We start from the raw sequence: 21,939 nt of genomic DNA, 5'->3' as shown, positions 1-21,939 counted from the left end.
GTTCAGTGAAGTTGATAGGTTTTCAATGTAGTTAGTCCCCAGGACCCACAGGTGGTCATTTGAGTGGGTCCCAGGGACATTGAGTGGGTCCCTAATAATAAAATGTGTGTCTTTTGACAAATTTTAGTTTTAAACTTGTGTTTAATGTTATATGGTTATTAATATGGTTATTCATGTATGTTAAAAATGTATCTTAAAATTATACAAATCAAATCCCAAATCTGTAAATACACTGCAGACACACAGCAGCTGACAGAAAGAGGTCATATTATACAGAGAAATATTAGCTTTTTCTGGGTGAATAAATGTTAAAAGGGGGAAGCTAAAGGGCAACGAGAATGCTGAGCTTTCAAATTTCATCAGGAGTCATAACACCATCAAGCACATCATGTTTAATTAGTAAAGTATTTTAAAAACACGCACACAAAGGGCAACCATTTACTGCATACTGCCGTTAGTACAATTAGCTAATTAGTCTGATCTGCCCGCGTCAGTAATCAATACAAACACACATTATTAGACTGCAAACCATCAAATTAATAACTAACTGCAGTCAACGTCAGACAACCTTATCATACTTTTGCAGTTATCTAGTGTTTCTGAAGTGGTGACAAAACATTCAAAAATATAGGCTACATACAGTATTAGCAGTTTGAATTAAACTGAAGCTCCCTGCGCGCTCCAGGGAAAATATTACGCCAAACTCCCTTTAAGAAATATGACAAATTAACAATTCCTTACGTGTCAGCAAAAACACAAAACTCTAGAAACACAAGATAAAAGGTGTCACATGTCAGCAGTAGTGTTGTCAATTTGGCATCAATATAATCCATAAAGATAAACTGTATTTCCGTGCTTACATACTTTCTGTACTTCACATTTTGGACATTTTGACGCCTCAACTCAGTACCAGCCTCCGTTGTTTAGCTGCGCTATTTTAGTGGGAGAAGACCGTGGGAATGAGAGGTGAACATTTCAAAAATTAAGATGTGTGTGTGTGTGTGTGATAGTATTTGAGGAGTTTTTTTTGGTCATTACCAAAGTAACCACCCGGTTTGCCGCTTCCCGTTTGGTGCTGGAGAGATACAGTATATGTGCAGACGGTAAGAAACAGATTTTTTGACAGCAAGGTTTCTTTTGTTTATTTGATGATTTCAACATGAATTTGTTGTTCTCAGTGTAGCATTATCAGGGAAAAAATATGGTGCGTACCCTGGACACGTCAACAGTGAGTTGACTGCGTCCTTTCAGATTTTAAGGTGTCAGAGACGCAGGACGTGTGTCTAGCAATATCACTGAGGGTTGGTGTAAAATGAGCCTTGAACCAGCAACAGTGAAGTGAACGGGGGAGGAGAGGCTAGGAGATAGGAAGTGAGGGAGACTGAGATGCTATTTGTTCAAGGGGTGTTACTTGTTGACTTGTCTTTGTAAACGCCGTGACACTCATTGACTCTCTCTTCTTTAAATTGCTCTGTGTGTTCAACACCTGATGTGCAACTACACATCCTGCAGCCTCTCAAGTTGCAGAACATTAATAATAAAAAATGAGGTCTTGAGCTTAAATTATTTGTGGAATTTGTTTAAATTTTGACGAATGTTGACATAAAAGCTCCAGTTGTCATCATTAAATCATTTATTTAACCATTGTTTCTTTCCTATTAGACTGCCATTTTCCACTGTCCATGTCTCTCTGTCTTCCATTTTTTTTTAATAATTTCTGAGAAGTGCAGTCCTGATAGCTCATAGGAGGCTCTTAGTCATACGCTATTGGTTGCCACACCCTCTGTTATCAGTCATCTCTGAGGTCGTCCTCTATCACTTCATGGCTTCACATTCTGTCACCTGCCCTCCTCCTCGGTCGACTCTAAACAGACTCTTCCTCACAGTCTTCATCCTCATCTCACCTTGTTTTTGGTGTCATGTCTTACATGGCGATGATGGGTATTCAGACAGTTCTGATGCAATGTGAGATGCGATTGGACAACAACAGTGGAACAGTTATAATCTCCATCTCTCGGTTATTTATTTTTCCTCTGTACGACTTAAGATGGCTGCTTGCGATGGAGACAGGCCCTGTGTGGCCCGCAAAACACTGCCCTCTGCAAATCCCCCTGTTTATCCACAAGCTTGACCCGCTGGGCCTGTGTGGGCGGGTCGTTCGCTCGGTAGACATGTGTGATGTGTGTGTGCACGCACAGAGAGGTTTATGATGAACTTAGGTTAAACTTGTGTGTAGGGTGACTCGTTTGACATTATCTCCTTAAAATCCGCTCACAGTGAATATGTGTGAGTGTGTGTTTGTGTATGAGCATTTTAGGGAGTGAACACGCACGCACGCACACACACACACACACACACACACACACGCACACACACACACGCACAGTTACTGGCAAACTGAGGCAACTGTTCTGCTAAGTGGCAATGAATAGGGTCTTGTGATATGCTCTGATGCCAGTGCTAAGCCAGCCACTGACAGTTAGACTGATCCCCAAACATGACTCTGTCTCTGTTTGGGATATAAATCTGTACTTGGAGTACCGCACCCAGAGAGGAATGGGTCAGGAATTCGAGGTGACTTGCGGTAAAGGCGTAGTACACCCATGGCTGTTGAGGACATGGCAAAGGACACATTCTCGCCATGTGAGAGGTGTGTCACTTGTCATAATTTACTAAGAAATTTTCTTTAAGCAAAGGTGAAACGATAAAGTTATTACAGAGAAACACAAAATCTTTACATTGTATTTAGCTTCTGTTTTTTTAAATGTCTTAAGCAACTCTGTTATCAGTTGACAGGAATACAATGCCTGTGGAGGCAGCATGGCGACCCTTGCCCCCCTTTAATGCTTATTGGTTATGAGTCATCTATGAACCTGAAAATTAAAAGTTATTCTCTGTTTCACCATTTAAAAGATCATAGACTTAATGGCTCATCCACAATGTACACATTATATTTGAGAGGGAGCTGTCTGTTTTTATGAGTGTGTCTCACATGTATATGCACATAAACAGAATTGGGGAACCCTATTGTTCTTTCGTGGAAAAGGAATTTCAAAGAACAAGCGCTCATCCATGCACACACACATGCACACACACTAAGGCACACCAGCTCCTTATCCAATCCCTCCACTAATTCCCCCTTGGTAGAAGGTGTTCATTGTTTCTCTTTCATTCTAATCTCTCCCTCCTCTTTTTAAAATCCATATTAGATTCTCTTTGAGTTGGCCACAATCAGAGGCACTGAAGCAGAGCATCACCCTGCTAATGCTCTTTGTCTCCCCAGATTTGTCACTTAGCATGGAGAGTACACCTTTTGTCATGGAGTAGGGTGGGAGAGAGGCAGACTCTCACTTGGGGCAATTGTTTCTTGTCACAGGCCATCTTAACCCCCCTCCCCCTTACGCAAATCAGCTTTGCTCTGGATTAGGGCACTATCATAGCTCTGTCAGATCTCAGCAGCCTGCCTAAAACTGCTAAAACAAACAGATTCTTAAAGTGAGAATTGAGTGGCTGTGGAGATTCTGATTCCCAATAAAATCCTTGTGTTGTCTTAACCTGGAAATCATATTTTGATATCTCTGAAATATAGAGGTTCCAGTCTGAGATCTTGCTGGGAGTTTTATCAACCAAACCCTTGAGCTTCTTAGCATCCTCTTCTCTGTTATCTGGTAGTGATGCTAAAACAAGATGGGAGGAGTATCACCATACAGTCAGTTAGGAATGGGATAATATTGCAATTTCATAGAAATGTATCATTATTTTAGTTGTATGTCATAGTGTCTAGAGGTTTTATCCTACCTTGAAATGAAAACAGATGCTTAAATAAGAGTTTAGTGGGTAAAGTGAGTGTAAATGGTCAGAAGAGAGGACTCAGTTATTGTTTTCCCCGCTATTTAGCACATAAAGCACTTTCAAACACTGTTTCATAACAGTCCTATGACTAAAAGCCAGTGTTGTTATTAGTTTGTACCTGCCAGAGGTTATTTTCTTGCTTTCAGCATTGTATTAGTTCTGCCTTATTCGTTAAGTTTTCTGCTATAGATGTGTGTCTTTTGTGTCAGTGTGTGTACTGTAAAATGAAGTAAAAGCTCACAAGAACTGTGAACCGGTGGTCGACCATCATCGTTCATTCTGTCACACACACACGGCCTCTCCAACTTCTTTCATGCACTCAAATCTGTCCCAACTTTATATGTACACACATGGACAGATTTAGCTGGACACACCTCCACCGATGTCCGCCACCGTGGTGAATCTGCCGTGCTGATATCTGAACGGCTGCTTCATGCAGGAGGAGTAATCAATCCCAGATACAGTAGCTGTGGGTATTGGCTCAGTGGCTGTGTGTGTGTGTGTGATTATGTTATTGTCATTTTAGGCCTCTACGATGGCAAGAGATGGTGAAATGGTGGGAAAAGTGATGAGCAGGCACTTCATAGACCAGGGATGAACTCCTACTATAATCCTGTCGACCTATCTCTCTTTCTCCCTCCCTCCCCCTGTTGGCTCTGTCTTTCTTTCTCCATCACCCCCTCTCCGTCATTTTCTCCATCTTTTCCCTTCTCTCTACTTTTCTTTCCACCTCTCTGTCTTTCATTTTCATCTTCTCTACCCTTCTCTCTTTCCATTTCTTGACCACCCCCCTTCTTTCTAACCCCCCCGTGTCCCTTTCTCTCTCTCCACGAGAAGTGCAGAGCCAGGGCTTTTGCCTGCTGGTAATTTATTTTCCCATTAGCCCCCTGTCTGAAGTGCATGCTCTGGGTCTGAGTGTGTGTGTGGGGGGCACTGAGGGCCACCCAAAAGAAAGACCCGGAGAGCGGAAGAGAGGAGGGCACCCTGGACACACTGATAAGACGAGAGGGGGGGTTGAGGCAGTCTGGGAGGGACGGAAGTGAAGGGAGAAAGAGACGGTATGAGATACTGGCTTGGTGTCCATCTAAGCATTTTTGCTGGCTATGAATTATGATGCAGACTAATTAGAAAAGCTAAATCAAAGTGGCAGATTTAAGTGGAACGATTACTGTTGTTGAAATGATTAGCTGTTTAGTCGAACCACAGGACATTAACTGACAACACTTGTGATAATCAACGATTATTGTGATAACAACATTTGCTCATTCCAGCTTCTCGATATTGAGATTTTGCAGCTTTTCTCATTTTTATATAACTGTAAATTTAATATTTTTGGGTTTTGGACTGCCGGTCGAACAAAACAAGACATCACCTTGGGCTCTTCATTTTCACCATTTTCTGACATTTTATTCACTAAATGACTAATCCAAAAATAAACCAACAAATTAATAAAATTGTTAGCTGCAGTGATTACACAGGTTACTGTTCTCATCATAGCTTAGATCTCATCCTAAAGAGGTTTTATAATGTAAATTTGCTTCATGTCCATGCTGCAAAATTGCTTTTAAGGGTCTCCTGTTAATATATTAATTTAATGTGTCCCGTTAAATCTGTCTTGCTTTTCCTACACTCCCTGTCCCAGTCTTAACATTGCTTGTGTGTGGATTTAATGTAAATGTCCAGCGTAGCTGCAGCGGTGCAGTCAGTATCAAGTGTGTGTCAGGTGCGTCTCTACACAAATATATGCTAAAACAGAGCGCATAGTAATTGATATAAACATACACTCAAGTGTGACCTCGTTGGGAAGGTCAGGGAGTATGAAGGAAGCCAGGTGATTTTTTTGTGTGTGGTTAGAGCTAATATCCTTCAGCCTGCTGACTTGTGCTCAGGCTGTTTGGTGATAGCTTTTATATCTGGAGGTTTCATTAATGTTTTTAACAGTCTGGAATATTGCTGTTGTTTAGTGTATTTCTGTGGGCGCTTGGCTTGGTGTTACAAGCTAGCAAGAGATTAGTCCCTAATAAAACAGTCTCCTCTCCCAGTTAGGATTAGACCTTTTAAGGGATGGTTGGTTTGTGACTCTCCTCCTTTCATCTGCTGCCATCAGAGGCAACCCTGCATTAAAGGCATTCCTCTCTCTCTCTCTCTCTCTCTCTCTCTCTCTCTCTCTCTCTCTCTCTCTCTCTCTCTCTCTCTCTCTCTCTCTCTCTCTCTGTCTTTCCCTTCCTCTCTCTCTTTAAACCCCATCTCTCTCTTTTACTCACAAACACTCACTTGGTTATGTTTTTTCCAGTGACTGATTATCAATATGTGTGATAACATGAGTCTCCTACCTGGCAAACACCGAATATTGGTTTAAGAAGCAAGAGATATCATCTGTTACTGTAAGAAATGAGTTGAAATGAATTAAATTAACGTGTTTTACAATGTAATGCCATTAAGCATAATAGCAGGGATTGTCATTGCCCACTTGCTTTTTTCAGGTGTTTATGAATGCATTTTAGGAAATAACTATCCTCCCTGTTGCAAGGTGGCAATGTTACAGTGTTCATTTAGTACAAAACATGTATTATTATATCCAGCAAAAAATTAAGGAGACATACTGGTTTCAGGTGTAAATGTACCTTTTTAATGAAAGTATACAACTCCCTTGGATCAAAGAAAAACTCAATGTTTTTATGTGGCCTTCTCCACATTTAGGTCAGAGGTCAGGCTCAGCTACAAAATGGTTACTCTTTAGCTAGTATACTGGTAGTTCTTTTTCAAGGACACCAAGCATGACAAATCCTGTCTTTAGATCTTCATTAAGCCTTCATTAGATTTGGAGTCTGCACCCAGTTGTGAGTTTTTGTTTTCAGCTGTTGGTGCACAGTGGTTGTTTGTGACAGTGTATGTTTACCCCACTATCACCAATTAGTCTGCTTCTCTTGTTTCGTGAGTGTAGTCCTGGACTGAGTGTTCCTGTACCTGGCAGTCTGTCCCATATCCAGTTTCTTAGTGTTATACAAAAAGGACTTCATGTCTGGAGCTCAGTGTCATTCTAAACTATATTCAGCCAAAAATGGCACACACTGTGCTGTAATCTGCTGTCTTTTCCTTTAAAACAAACTTATCCTACTGTTGTTGTGACTAATCGCTCTTCACTTGCTCTCTTCACTCACTTCCCTCTCCCACGTTGCCTCGACTGTTTGTCAACCTTGTCGTTTTTTGTTGTTCACTCCCCCCGGGGACGAGGTGGTGGTCAACGAAAGATGTTTCCAATTTGGGGGGTTTAAGTTAAATCTGATCCACAAGGTGGTTCTAGTGAAGAGAAATCCTGTGGTCTATTTGTGTGTCAGTGTGTGAGAGTGACTGTGTGTGTATGTGTGTCCATGTGACAATACATATGAAAGCCATTTGCACAGTTCATTCCATTATTAAGACCATTGTTATTGTAATTCACATAACTGCAGTGATAGTATTGCATGCCTTTTATGTCCATTGTTGCCTTTAAAAATACACACACACACACACACTGCTTAGGGAAAAAAATAAATCCTCACATATAATAGTAGCAGATGAATAAATTGGTCTTAATCTGAGTGTGTGTGTGTGTGTGTGTGTGTGTGTCTATAACGCCTATAGTGCGGTATTCATAGGTGGTATGTAAAAAGGCCTGCTTTATCAGTTATCAGGGGAGGCCAAATTGACACAGAGGAATCACTCCATTGTGTGCGGATTCAAAGAGAGATGTGAGCACATTGGATGTCTCCATTTCCAATAACTGTGACCTTGAGGCGAGAGGAATAGCACTGCCCCACCCCCACCCCCCACCCCACCTCCAATCTGCTGACTGCTGAATTCAACCAGAGCCAGCTGATTTTGGGTGTTGGGGCGGAGGGCTAATCGGTGCTACCTCAGGGTTATTCTATAGGGTAAATTGAGTTTGGGTTTTATTTTTTCTGAATCGTGCTAATACAAATTACAAAGGCCTGTGTACAGTTTTATGTGGGGTGGAATATCTGGAGCTGCTTTGTCCATTTTAACCGCTTTGAGGTTGAGGTTTTGTTTCACATAAATTTACAATAAACACATTTTATAACTTGAGTGGGAGAAGAGAGAGAGGGAAAGAAAAACAGTGGAATGTGGCTTGATCCAGAAACTCAAGAACAAACATTGTTTCTGATCCATTTTCCGTAGTCCTACTGATTACCATAAACCATGCCATGGTGTAACAATAATTTGCAAAACACAACATCTTGTGCAGTGTTAATGTAGTCTGTAGTCTGAGTGTAAGTGACCTCAGGTTGTGCCTTTCCTTCAGTTTAGTATTGTTTAGTTTTGTGGCAACAGGCTTAAGTCAGATAATCATCTGCTTGATGTGGAACCAGTGATTCATCACTTATCGTCATCGTTGTGATACCAGAGCCATGTTTTTATCTTCTGTCTTCCTCAACAACATACTAAACATTGCCACACTCACTTCAGGTATTGACAAATCGCCATATGGCCAACAATGGTAGGAGCATAACAGAACAAGAAAGTTGTCACAAACTGTCAAAATTAAAAGGAATATATTATAATTTGGTCTCTCCAATTACACTAGAAGTTTGGGAACATGGTCAGTCTAAGAATACAGTAGATAATGGTGATATGCAGTAGTTAGTTAGTCAAAGTGGTAGTATATGGATCAATATGGAACATCGACCATGTTCGTTAAAATTAGAAACCAATTGACTGGTGACCTGTGTTAAAAAGCCATTAGCTGATTGGTGTGTGTGTGTTTTGTGCACTTTTTCTTTTTGTTCATCATGTGCTAACACTGCCTAACTGTCAGTGTGTGTGTGTGTGTGTGTGTGTGTGTGTGTGTGTGTGTGTGTGTGTGTGTGTGTGTGTGTGTCAGAGTCAGACCAGGTCTATACAAAGAAGCCAGGTTCTTTTAGCACTCAGCCTAATTAATCCATCTCTCAGTGACAAAAGGATCCCTACCCCTCCTTCCTCCGGCCCGTCCCATTGGCATTTTGGGGCAGAGGGATTCAGCAGGACCCCCGGGCACCCCTCCTGCCCTGACCCCTGCCCCCCCACCAGGGGAGCATCTGTGGATCGATCCAGGGCCAGCTGGCACCAGGGGAGAGGGGCAGGACTGGTACTCTAACACACGCTTTACCACAAACACACCCTTCTTGGAGAAAGTCATTCATCAGTTATGAAATTAATAAGGCAGTGCAGAGTAACTGTAGGCAGGTCTCAGGCTTGATCGCTCTTATTTTTTATTGCTTTCCATGTGTTTTGTCACATGTGGCCTGGTTTGTGTGGGTGTAACACAAAGCTGTAAGTCAGAGCTAACTGTTGGTCTTAAATAATACTTTGCAGTTGTGCAGAGATGCAGCTAGGGGGCAGCAAACAGCCATCACCCCTCCCTCCTTCTTTCTATCCTCTCTCTTTCCCTGTCCGTCTTTCTCTCTCCCCCGCTGTGCCACCTCTATACACGCACGCACACACACACGCGCGCGCGTATTTAGCCATTCCCTGGGCTCAGAAAGAGAGAGCTTATTGATAATCGTATACTCTTTGTAATAAATTAAACTTCTGTATTGTCCTTCCATTTCATTTTACACAATGTCACAACCTCCCAGTTGCCCTAATCCCAACTTCTCTGAAACACACACACACACTCACATGCGCACACATTGATTGACAAGCAGCATCCGGGGAATTGGGGCAGATTTCCATTGTTTGCTGTCCCTACTCAAATCTGTTGAAACGGTTATTCCATTCTTGTGCTGCGGTATTTGCATATCCTTAAGTATTTCCTATTTTTCAAGATCCCTCTCCCCCTTTTCCTCCTCATCTTCCCTTTTGCTAAATCCCTTCTTCTTAAGTGTTTGGTGCATTTGGCAAATTCATTCATAACACATCTACATGCGCTATTAGCTTAGTATAATAGCCAGGGTGTAATCTGCAGAGAGATAAGAGGTGGAGAGGGAGAGTTCTTTTCCCCATCTTCCTCTTCTCCTGATGGGCTGTTCTTTGGACAAGCTGGAGTTGGTGGTGGGGCGATGATATGTCATTATGTTCCCCAGCCAAAGCGACAAGGCTCAAATGTCAGCACGAAATGTCAAGTGGCCTCGCTAGTCAGTCGGTTGGTTTTCTTCTGTAGTTTTTTTTATTTAATTATTGGTCTGAGCACGGAGTGAGGAGGCAAAGATGGAGGAGAGATGGAAGGATAGGAGGGTCAGATGAGATGTATGGTGGGAAATCTGAAGGAGATAGAAGGATGGAGAGGCAGGACAGAAACAGAGAGATAGAGGTTAGAGAAGCAGATTCTGATCATTTGTGCCAGAGCAATTTTAGGTTTTATGCCTTGTCCAAATGCACTTGGAAAGTAGCTCTTTAGTAAGGGAAGACATGTGTTGCCTAACAGAAGTTTCCTCAGTGGGCCTGGGATTCACATTATCAGCCTTTCATTGAAAAGACTGCTTTTGACCCTATTTCTCCCACAGGCCAACTGCTTGAGCTCTTCAGTCTGTGACGCTCATTAAAAAGAATAAAAGTCAGCACTGAATAGATACTTTGAATGAGTTATAAATCATATTTCAATCAGTTAATCTACTGGTTGTTTCATATTGAAAGTGTGGTGCTAACTGCTGTCATTTTTTACTCCTTACTTGATTTGATTATTATGGTGGAGAAAACAGCCCAACAAGTAAGCAAGTTAAGAAAAAATATTCTGCAATACATATGCAGTATTTAAAAAAGACAAAAACAGAAAACATTAGCAAACATAGACATGCTGCTATATGTGTTCAACACAACAAAACTCAGCTATGGGAGGTAATGGGAAATGGGAGTTTTGGGTTCTGTCAGATTCTGGCTTTTTGTTTTGCACTGAGACGTAACTATGAATACACATTGATTGGCAATCAATAATCCAAATTTGTTATGTTTTGATCATGATACATGTCGTGGTCTCAGTTATTTAAGGAACAGAACTGGCTACTTGCACTGTTCGTTGTGTCCCATCTTGACTATTTTCAACCACAGTAAGTTAAATGTATTCTTAGTTTGAATTTAGCACACATGCCAGTAATGTTTAATGGTTATGAATAGTGAGAACTGAAGTCACTATACACATTTACATGCTATGTTGGTCTGTGTTGGCTGGCCCACAGATTACTAGTCCCTATTTGAAGCTTACATAGTTTCTCACTATATTACCAAGCTTTAACACTCTGTACTGATACCAACTGTGTGTGTGTGTGTGTGTGTGTGTGTGAATGAATACCCTGTGGTCCTCGACGATAAGGCTGAGATTGAGTTTTCCCCACAGAGCCAAAGCCTCTGAGATGTGTGTGTGTGTATGTGTGTGTGTTTTTTGTGTGTGAAGACATCAGGAAACAGGCAATGTAAAGAGCTTGTATCGCTTTATCTGCCGTACATGCCAGAGTGTATGTGTATATGTATATGTGCTCTCAAACTGGTGTTGTGTGAAAGAGAGCTAGCTGCTCTGCTTTGTTGGGCATTGTGCGCATGAGAGGATGAATCCTCGGGGCTCGATTCACAGCTGAGACAAGAAGGTATTTTTCTGTGGTATAATAACACGTGTGTGTGTGTGTGTGTGCGTGTAGGTGTGTGTACAGTTATATGTGCTGTTTTTAGACATCCATGCAGTGAAATAGAGATGAAAAAAGGAGAGCACCCGAAATCAGACAGATTTAAAGAGAGAGCATATGTGTTACCACTGCCTGCTGCTTTCATTCCTCATGTGTGCACCAGTGTCCAATGTTAGAACCAAATCCAATGCAAGGATCAGTCTCTCATCATGCAAATGAACACATATCAGTTAACCAGGAAAATATAGCAGTGAAAAAAGAGGAGGCAAAACAGAAAAGAGGGACACGGTATGTCAGTGGTATCAACACAGCAAGGAGGTGAACCTGTCTGCTGTTCACTGACAGCGTGATGCTTCCATAGCCCGACTTGCAGCAGACAAAACCCATCAGTTTTTGTTGTAGGGAGGGGGGCAGACAAAAGGATAGAACGTCCCCAACTGTTAAGTTTCCATATCTAGCAGTCAGTGACAAGGCTTTCCGGCAGTTCTTATTTTTCACACACTGTCCTCTGGTGAGCGGCTTGCATGCGTGTACACACACACACACACACATAGGCCCCTGTCACTGATTCTATAACTCTTATCACCTGGTCTGTGGCATATTCCCAAATTCCAATTTCACTGCTAGCCCCTGGCCCAGAGCACATCTCTGAAAAGAAGTACAGCATGGACCTTTGATAGGAAATACCAGGAAGGATTTCACAACCGAATTCACAATAAGGAACGCAGGAGGGCACAGATTTGAGCTTGTTCTGGATTTTACCAACCAACAGTAACCAAATACACCTTTATTTATCTGGATGTTGCAATCACCAGTCATTAGTAATGATAAAAAGAATTGTTCTGCTTCACCTTTTGTGTACCTTGTGTTAAAATTAATTGTACAACCTGCTCTTAACTGAACCTTAAATACTTGTTCCCCAAAGGAGGATGTAAAACAGTCAACAAAAATGCCTCTTTCCTGCCTTTTCTCTTCATTTTCCATTTGATCCCTGCAGTGTCAATGCTATGCACTGTCAGTTGAGTAATATTGGTCTATATACACCTGAAAGTTACATTTTTCTCTCCCTCTCCAGGAATCTCCATCAGGGCGGAGGAAGGCCTTGGCCACCAGCAGTATAAACATGAAACAGTACGCGAGTCCAATGCCCACACAGACAGATGTCAAACTCAAGTTTAAGCCCCTGTCAAAGAAAGTGGTGTCGGCCACGCTGCAGTTCTCCCTCTCCTGTATCTTCCTCCGTGAGGGAAAGGCCACGTAAGTCTTGGTTTTCTCTTTCCTAAGTCGAGTTGGGGTATAGTTTAGATTTTAACAATATGAATTCTGAATCCTACCCTGTTTATTGATTAAGGTTCTTAAAGGGAATATTCGGCATCTTTTTATGTGGATGTCCACTAAGTGTTGATGGTAAATGTAGTCAATTGAAGCAATAAATTCCTCAGTGCGTGCTATACTGACTGAGAAAGCAGAGTTCTCCTGCTCGCGGAGCCATGCCGGCAGTGCCTACATGCCCAGGATGCATTGAGCACGAGCTCCTGATGCCCACGCCCACCCAACATTGCCAAGCAAATGAATTCCTGCATTTCTTTTTCACACGTAGCTATATTGTTACCTTCAGGGCATGTCTATAAAGTAATTTTACATGGCATCAGCAACACACATACTGGCTGAATGGGCTTACATATAACAACAAAGCTAACCCTAGCTGAGCTAACGCTGCAGTATAAAGTTCCACAAAAAGCAACATGAAAATACAGTTACCAGACAGCAGCCCTTTGCTGCATGTCATCCCCTCACTGTCTTCCTATCAAATAAAGGCAAAAGCCCCCCAAAAGTAAGGAAATACCGGCATCCAACCTACTACTCTCGTTATTTAGTTGGCTTCAAATAAGGCTTAAAGGGACAGTTAACCCCATCTAGATTGTTTTGGTGTGAGTTGCCGAGTTTTGGAGATATCAGCTGTAGAGATGTCTGCCTTCTCTCGAATATAATGGAACTATATGGAACTCGGCTTGGGGTGCTCAAAGCACCAAAAAAAAAAAAAAAAAGCCATTTGCAAAACTCAACAACAATGTCTCTTTCCAGAAATCATGACCCGGTTACTCCGTTACATGTAGGAACTGTTTTCTTTCTACCGAACTACACCTGCCGACCATATCACCGCGCAGAAGGAAGCGTGCAACAACAGCAAATAGCAACAATAATATTCTAACTAATAATTCGATACTGCTAGACAATACATACAAAATATATCAAGTAATATATAGAAGTTGAAGCTTGTCTAGATGGCCTTTTTTTGATCACTACTCTTTTATGTCATTTAGTGTTCTTTAGTCGGTGTTGGTGAGAGTCTACTTGTAACCAGTCTTTTTCTTTGCTAATGCAGTTAATCTGTTTTTGGAATTTTTTGGATTTGAAAGTTCGGTTCAGCCAAATTCTCTCACCAAATAGGCAAGACTCTGAGGTCTGTTTCATACGTTGACCCCCTAACTGTGGTAGCAGCTGCTGCGGCAAGTCTAAATAGCAGAACACTGGATAACCGTAGCCCCAGTTTTTTGCCCCTTACTCATAGCTGATGGTAGCATTTGCAAGCCTGATAAGTGCCGAAAAACGACGTTGTACATGGAAGAGATTTATTCCCCTGCAGTGGCAGTGAACAGAACACATAGGCCCACCGATAACTGCTATATCAGCGTGTAACAAGATATTTAGGACTGACTAACAGTAACATTAATCGCAGCAAACTATGTACTGACACGCTCTACAGACACACACACTGGAGAGCCCCTCGTAGTAGCAGAGGCTCTCAGAAGAGTCTGACAGAAACTGCTCACAGCTGGTTAGCTTTGACTACCAGCTCTACGTCGCTGTCCATGCTACACTGTGCGGTGGTCAGTCAGTCTCCCCCGTGTCTCCCAACCCACCACTTCACACACTACGTAGCCACGAGGCCACGCCCCCTACAGTCGTTGCTTCCTCACTTCTCTTGGAGTTTTTAAACATGTTGGGAGGGAGGGTTCTGGCAGAGTTTGAGAGTGTAGTTACCCTTTAAAGATCTAACAGTTCTAACCAGTGACATTTTAAAAATACTAGTATTGAAGTTTTGATTGCAAGTCATTTAGAATTATACCAGACATGTCCTCAGCTCTGTAAGGGATCGCATCAAGCTAATATGTTTTTGTATTTGTATTGTTCTACTGAATGTGTACCCTTTATAATAAAAATGTATAAGAATATACACACACAATGTATGTACACAAAAATGTACACACATTTGTTATGCAGTCTTACAGTCTTTGATTGCACAAAGTTTAATTTACAGACACACACACTCACTGCCACTCAGTCTTTGCAGCTTCTCATTCATTCTCACATATTCCTCTTTGATACCACCAACTTTCATCACACACTCAACTACGGTGTTTGCCGTTTGTTATTCATTCTAATTTGATAGCAGCAACTTTCATTTAAAGACGGGCGCACACACACACATAGTGAGCGAGAGCAGAGCAACGAGGCCTTTGTTGTGGCGCGGACGGCGGGTCGATGGTGCGTAACCCTTGTTAACCCTTCGGGGAATGATGTCAACCACACAAACAAACTCAATCACACCAGTTCAAATGAGCCTCTGGGCCTGGGAAACACCAAACACAAAGAACAGAGAGGAGAATACATTGATTATGATGGAGCGGTGGTATCGAGGGACTAACTGGGGATACGCAAGACTACATAAAATACAAGGAATACTGTAGAAGTTGATGCATCTGTGAATAAAGTGGTGGTGGGGGAAAATAAGAGACAATGGGTGGATGGGACAGAGTGAGAGAGGAGTGGTTGAGTAAGGATGTGAGACAAAAGCTTAAAATGTGAGGAGTGAAATTGAAGTCTTAGGTGATTATGACAGTAAAGTGTAGAGATGGAGGTCTGAAGTGAAGAAATAAATGAGTGGTGAAAGAGGTAGAGATGAAGAAAGAGAAGGATGCAGAGCTATGATAATCCCTATGTGTGATCTAGCTATTGGCAGCTGTGTTGGTGAGAGCTGTGGGTAGAATTGTTGTAGAAGTGTTCTTCCGTCTTCTAGCAGGCACATTGAAAATACAATGCTGATGCATTTTCATTTATTCATTCATCCATTTACGCATTATGTCTTTTCTCTCTCCTTTTTATGTCTGGTAGTTGTAAATCTATTTAGGATGTGTCATCATCATAAAAATGTACAGGCCTGTGTGCTTTATTCTTTTAAGAGTGGTCTTGTTTTTTAACCATTATATATATGTCTATCATGTGTATGTTCTATCTGTTTTTAGTGCTGTTTCTACCTATGAACATGAGTTTCTGTCTGTGTTGGCTGTGTGTGAATTGTGTGTGTTTTTTATGGTCCAGTGATGAGGACATGCAAAGCCTGGCCAGCCTGATGAGCATGAAGCAAGCTGACATCGGCAACCTGGACGACTTTGAGGAGGAGAATGAGGAGGACGAGGAGAACAGGGTTAACCAGGAGGAGAAGGCTGCCAAGATCACAGGTGAAAACTGGCACAAAGCATTTTTTATTTCTTTGACAGGCGACAAATGTATGGTTTTGTAAGTCAAAAAACAGTCACCCTGATTACTGCTTTGCTGGAATCTGTCATTAGACCAGGGCTCGACAGTAACAGTTCTGAGGAATTGGCAACCAATTCTTGGCCCTTGGTTGCCATCAATGGCAACCACTTTTCGATTTTGAAATCAAAAGCAGGATAGGCAATTTTCCCAGTATTTTTTTTTCTCTCTCGACCGCTGCCTACTTGTGTGCGTGTCCAAAGAAAAAACACTTCAAAGAGACATAGCGTAGCTTACCGGTAGCCTGCTGCTGCACTTTTCGAGACACCCAGGGACACACACAGGGAAGTGGTCAGACCGTCTGAGAGTGTCCGTCACTAGCTTGCCAACGCCTGGAAGCGCATCACACCATTTACCCACTAACCATCCGTTCATCATCCAGGCCGTCCATTCTCGGCCTGCCACCTCGTCTGGACCGGAGTACAGGAGGTAACGCCGGACTTTCTGGGGCAAATTACAAAGCTGCAACTCTGAAGAGAGGTTTCACTCTATAAATTATGGGAACTCCAATTCTAATTAAGTAATTGTGGAAACCATGAAAGTCTCGACTAAGCAGAGATATTTTGTACATACTGACAATGGCATAGCTGTCAAATCATGAATTTGCAGAATTGACACCCTTACTTTTTAACATATATAAAAATAGGGACGGCAAAACGTACACCCCAAAATAAATCAATTTTTAATATTTATTGCATTAGTGATATTAAAATATGGGAACCAGACAACGCTGCACTGCACTGGTGTGTTTACTCGTGTGCGTGCACAGGCATCTGTTTTAGAGACAATGGCGAGGCAAATTGTTGTTTGACTGTGGGGTGAAAAGTTCGACTAACTCGTCAACATAACAAATGAATGCTGGTATTTTGTATACCAGGAATTGAGGGTGGACACGTTAACTGATAACAATTCAAATTCTATAAAGTATCAGATAAAACACAAACTACAAAGAATTTTGTTCAGTTCCAGCTTTTAAACATTCTTTTATGTCACATTTTCATTATTATGCTGACGTGCTGTAGTATCTTAATTACTCAAAATAAAGGTGACTAAAAATGGCAACCATATTTTCAGTTTATGCAACCAAAAGCTGATGCCAATCTTTTAAAAGTTAGTGTTGAGCCCTGCATTAGACATTGGCACAGTAATATGCTTACTGCTGGTCAGCAGCCACACTTTTCAGTGATCACTTTTTCCTGTGCTGTCAGTCAAAGCTCCATTAATGGTAAGTCGGCCTGTTATAGCAGCTATTTTGGCAGCTAGCAAATCAACTTGGCCAGTAAAATGCTCAAAAAGTTTGCCAACTTACTACTTCTCCAACCCTGCTGAATAATCATCCAGACCAGAATCTAACCAGGACCAAGGCTTCAGTGGGGCATCAACTTTGCTTCTTTCTTGATTTCTTTTGTTTTTCTAAGTTTATGCTTCTGTGAATATGGGCGTGTGTGCATGCTTGCAAACATAAGAAGTGAGAATTTGTAAATTCACAAGTTTCATTTACAGTGTTTTGTCGGCTATCTTCTATTGCTTAGGCTTTATCTACCCCCTTTCTCCATTACCCCTTATTCTTAGCTTTCTTCATGTGTTGTTGGACTAGTCGGCTGATGGTGGCTTGCCTCCTTCCATATATACATGTTGAGGATTCATTCTATGGTCTAATGTATGGGCCCTGCTGCTTCCTGCTTTGCTTAATCCAACTTTTCAAAGCGCCATCTCTGCTTCATGCTTTCTCTCCTTTCTTTTCCCTTCCTTGCTCTTTGTCTCATTTATATGTATATGCATTGAGCGCCTACAGCGATTCTTCACTAGCCTGTGTCTCTGAATGAAAGGCCTGGCGAAGCTGCCAAAACTCCCCACTATCATACTCCTCCCTTGGATGCTACCTATCCAACAAACCAGCATAATAACACTAGGCTAACCAGCGCATACCCTGCAAAACATATCTTCTCTTTTTACCTTTTACATACAGTATGTAAATAATGAAAAGAGAATATATTACACCTAAAAAGGATGTATTGTACATCTTTATGAATATATATTTTGTGTGTGTAATTTATGTGTATTTGAGTATGTATGTGTTTGTCAGTTGTGTGTTAGGTTTAGATGTTCTACCTACCAAGGTGACTAGCTAGAAACCTCAGCTATGAAAGCTTAGCAAAATGGCGCCCCCCTGTGTGCGACATCGCAGAGCTCTCCGAGTCTAAAGTTGACTTTGAAAGATGTGCACAAGAATTCCAGTGTAACTGTACTGTCCTGTACCTGTGCAAATGGCAACACATGTCTATTATTAAAAAAAAAATGTAAAAGTAAAGATATACTTTTTAGTTAGTGTGTACACACCATCAAGTTAGTACAGCTTTTTAAGAGAGCAGGATAGCTGTTCTGTCAGTGCTATTACACAGTTAACCAAAGCATGCAGTTTGAAATACAGCATTACAGCATTTACATACTTGTCGCTGTAACTACTGTACTACCTTGCAAGCTAGTTGGCTAGCTAGTTTAACAATCGCAATAACACCACATAAACCAAGGTCTACACAAATATATGCACTCTATACATGTTTATCTATATGTTATTAAATGGAGTTTGTGTGTGTGAGCATGTGTGGATACTCTCGATGGGTTGTTGTTTTGCTTTGTTCACTGCTATTCTTCCTTACTCCCTTCCTGTATGGCCCTGTCGTTTACAGAGATAGTAAACCAGTTGAATGCCCTCAGCTGCTTACATGGGGATGATGATGATGATGGTGGTGTCCTTAAGCGAGCAAGCAAAGCAACCGCTAAGCCTGCCGCTTCCTCCCAAGGTCTTTTTTCACCTTTCTTTCACCTCTCTCACCCTGTGTTCCTGACTCTTCTTTCATCGTCTTGTGAACATTGTGTCACCTCTACACTACCATTCCTTATCACAGTTTCTTTCCGTATATTTATATTTATTAATCCTTCCTTTTCCAGCTTTCCTCTCTTTTTGTTTCTCTCTCTCTCTGACTCTACCCCCGCCCCCCAATCCTTCTTTAGATTGGTATTGTAATCATGTAATAGTCATGTGGTCTTATAATTTATCTTGGTCCATGTAGTGATGTGCTGTACAAGGTGTTGTGAACACATCAGTTGGTGTTCATCCTTTTGGTTTCTATCCTTTGTTTTTTGACAGTGTGGCCTTCCCTATTCTTTTACTGCAATTGGCAGTGAACCAAACTAGATAAATGGTATCCAAACAAACTCTTCTTACACAAAACAACATCTTTTCAGGAAGACAAAGGTTTTATTGTTTTGTTTTCAAATTGGAATTAAGTGTATTTGTTTTCAATTGAACTTTGTATTGGATCTGTGTGTGATTTTCATGGGACCTCAAGCTGGTGAGATGCTTCAGAGATGCAGGCAGGTTGGGGTAATGTAATATCAGCATTACATTAGGGGTCTCAAACTATGTGCTTTGAAAGGCCTAGAGTAAAAGTTCCTTATCAGTAGTTAAAGGGACAGTTCACCCCAAAAAATATATTTTTTTCCTCTTACCTGTAGTGCTGTTTATCATCTAAAATTGTTTTGGTGTGAGTTGCCAAGTTTTGGAGATACTGGCCGTAGAGATGTCTGCCTTTTTTGAATATAATCAGATTACATGGCACTCGGCTTGTGGTGCTCAAAACAGCAAAAACATACATTTGAAAAACTCAAAAGCAATGTCTCTTTCCAGAATTCATGACCCGGTTACTCCACTAAGATAATCCACAGATTTGTTGTGAGCTGTTTCATGTAGGAACTTTCTTTCTACTGATAGTTCCTACATGAAACGGCTCATAACAAGGTCTTTAATAATCTTGAGTGATCTGGAAAGAGACATTTCTGTTGAGTTTTTCAAATGTATTTTTTTTTTTGCTGCTTTGAGCACCACAAGCCAAGTGCCATATAGTTCTATTATAGTCAAAAAACGCAGACGTCTCTACGGCCAACATCTCCAAAACTTGGCAAATCACACTAAAACAATCTAAATGGATAAATAGCACTACAGGTAAGAGGGAAAATGTGCATTTTTGATTTTGGGGTGAACTGTCCCTTTAAGGGTTAAGTCTTAAGTGAATAAATAACTAATCATTGCTTATAATAAAATCTGAATTATCTTGGCTTTCTGTAATACATGATAAACCTAAAACTTAATTTAGGTCCCTCACATTTTACACAAAGGTTTTCCACAAACACAAGTGAGCTTATTTGGGTTTCTTGGATTCTCAAGTTACTATACTTGTAACCCCCCTGGTTCTTCTGCTTGGTCACAAACCATGATACACACTGGCGCACACACACACAGATGTAAATACACACCGATGCAGATGTGCACTTGCCATGGCCTAAAAATGGGCCATGAATGTTGTCAGTAAGAGGCAAGGAAAAGTGCTGCACCTCTTAACAGCTACCACCACTTCACATAGCCACCCTACATACAGACCAAGGGACTCACACTCACATATACACAGCACTTTTTCTCTTTGCTCCGTTTCTCTCACAGCGCTCAGCAGCACTTCTTGGCATCTACTTCACACACATTTACACTCTTTTCAAACTGACCCACATCCTGGCAGCATGTGATTGAGCTACAGTGAGGATGATGAAGATAAAGTGGACAATTCTCAGCCTTTCCAGCTAGGATCTCCATAGCAACTCTATACTGCCTTCACTGTCTCCCACAGTAACCCTCTATACCACACAAAGTTTCCCAGAATGCCACTGTTGCACATACATAGAAGTGGGCTGAGGTGGCAGAGGAGCACAGAGAAGTTTAGGCAGCGCTCTCCAGCAAGAGGGATTACTTATACAAGACTGAATGGTCTTTATGCGCATGGTTCACTCCAAAGTGCAGATATTGGTATATTTGGGTTTGTGAATGTTTGTATTCATTTTATTTTGGGAAATGTATTGTTCTGTAGCTGTTATTTTTGACCCTGTAGTTGTCACTCTTCTTCATCATTGTTGTTCGTGTAAATGACTTTGTGTTGGACTGTGTGGCAACAGAGCTGATCAGCAAGCTGAACTTCCTGGAAGACGAGGATCAGGAAGCGCCTCCTGCCATGAGCAACAATCCCTTTGATGACCCTGATGATGACCTTCATCCTAACCACCTCAACCCATTTGATGATCCTGACGAGGAAGGTATGTTCAACTCTGTCAGCATGTGACAAAAACACATTCAATCAGATTTTATTGCGGTGGATGGATATTGTCCGTAATTTTGGCTGGTTATAGGCTTTGATCTTATTATTAAATAATACAAGTTAAGGTGTTTATTTTGGGGAGAGTCAGTAGAATGAAAGGTGATGCAAGTTGAAGGTTTGGATGTGCACATACCTTGAATGTGTGGAGTCATGTGTAACTATAGCAGGTAGGCTTCATTGCTTTCAGTCAGACAGCTAAACCAAAATTTTTGTCTGACCACCTGAGTAGCCAGGTATATTAGTATGGATTATTTGTTTTTGAGTGGTATGCTCCCACACACATAAAGCTTAATCTTGTTTGCTTGTTTAAGTTGTCTTTAATCTGAACCTTATTGTCTGTATGAGTCTGCTTTCTTGTGCGCATGTTTTGTATATATTCATACGGATCTTTTGTGTGACATCCTAATCGTATTAAACCAGTATTGAAACTTAACATAGGTTTACTGTTTTTATTTGTTTTGGGCATGGTACTGTTACTATTTTTTATTAAGTAGCAGCTGTGTGCATGTGTGTCTGATACTGTCGATTCCTGAGGATCTGAGCACACATAAAGCATGTTTGAATTGTTAAATTAAGCAAAATTGTTTTTTTTTCTTTTTTTGTCCACTTGAAAACTATAATAGAACTATTGTATTAAAACGGAGGCTCCAACAAATAACCATTCTGCATGTGCCTGAAAATGCAAGTCTTTG

General features: G+C 41.3%; 1 protein-coding gene across 7 annotated transcripts in view; it reads left to right on the top strand.

Moving 5' to 3' along the window:
• The window catches only part of LOC122884166 (N-acetyllactosaminide beta-1,3-N-acetylglucosaminyltransferase 2-like), a 200,026-nt gene that overhangs the window by 80,609 nt on the left and 97,478 nt on the right, over positions 1-21,939 (top strand). For 5 of the 7 annotated variants that reach the window (XM_044213628.1, XM_044213627.1, XM_044213625.1 and 2 more), the window contains 4 exons: positions 12,520-12,701; positions 15,828-15,967; positions 18,734-18,847; positions 21,048-21,185. In XM_044213628.1, the coding sequence (XP_044069563.1) occupies positions 12,520-12,701; positions 15,828-15,967; positions 18,734-18,847; positions 21,048-21,185 (574 nt within the window). The remainder of the gene's footprint in view (positions 1-12,519; positions 12,702-15,827; positions 15,968-18,733; positions 18,848-21,047; positions 21,186-21,939) is intronic. The other 2 variants (XM_044213630.1, XM_044213631.1) reach the window with 1 other exon arrangement.

This window comes from Siniperca chuatsi, linkage group LG11 (genome assembly GCF_020085105.1).
Source record: "Siniperca chuatsi isolate FFG_IHB_CAS linkage group LG11, ASM2008510v1, whole genome shotgun sequence".
NCBI classification, from domain to species: domain Eukaryota; kingdom Metazoa; phylum Chordata; class Actinopteri; order Centrarchiformes; family Sinipercidae; genus Siniperca; species Siniperca chuatsi.
Note: the sequence above shows the minus strand (reverse complement) of the source record. Positions and strands in the feature narration are given on the sequence as shown.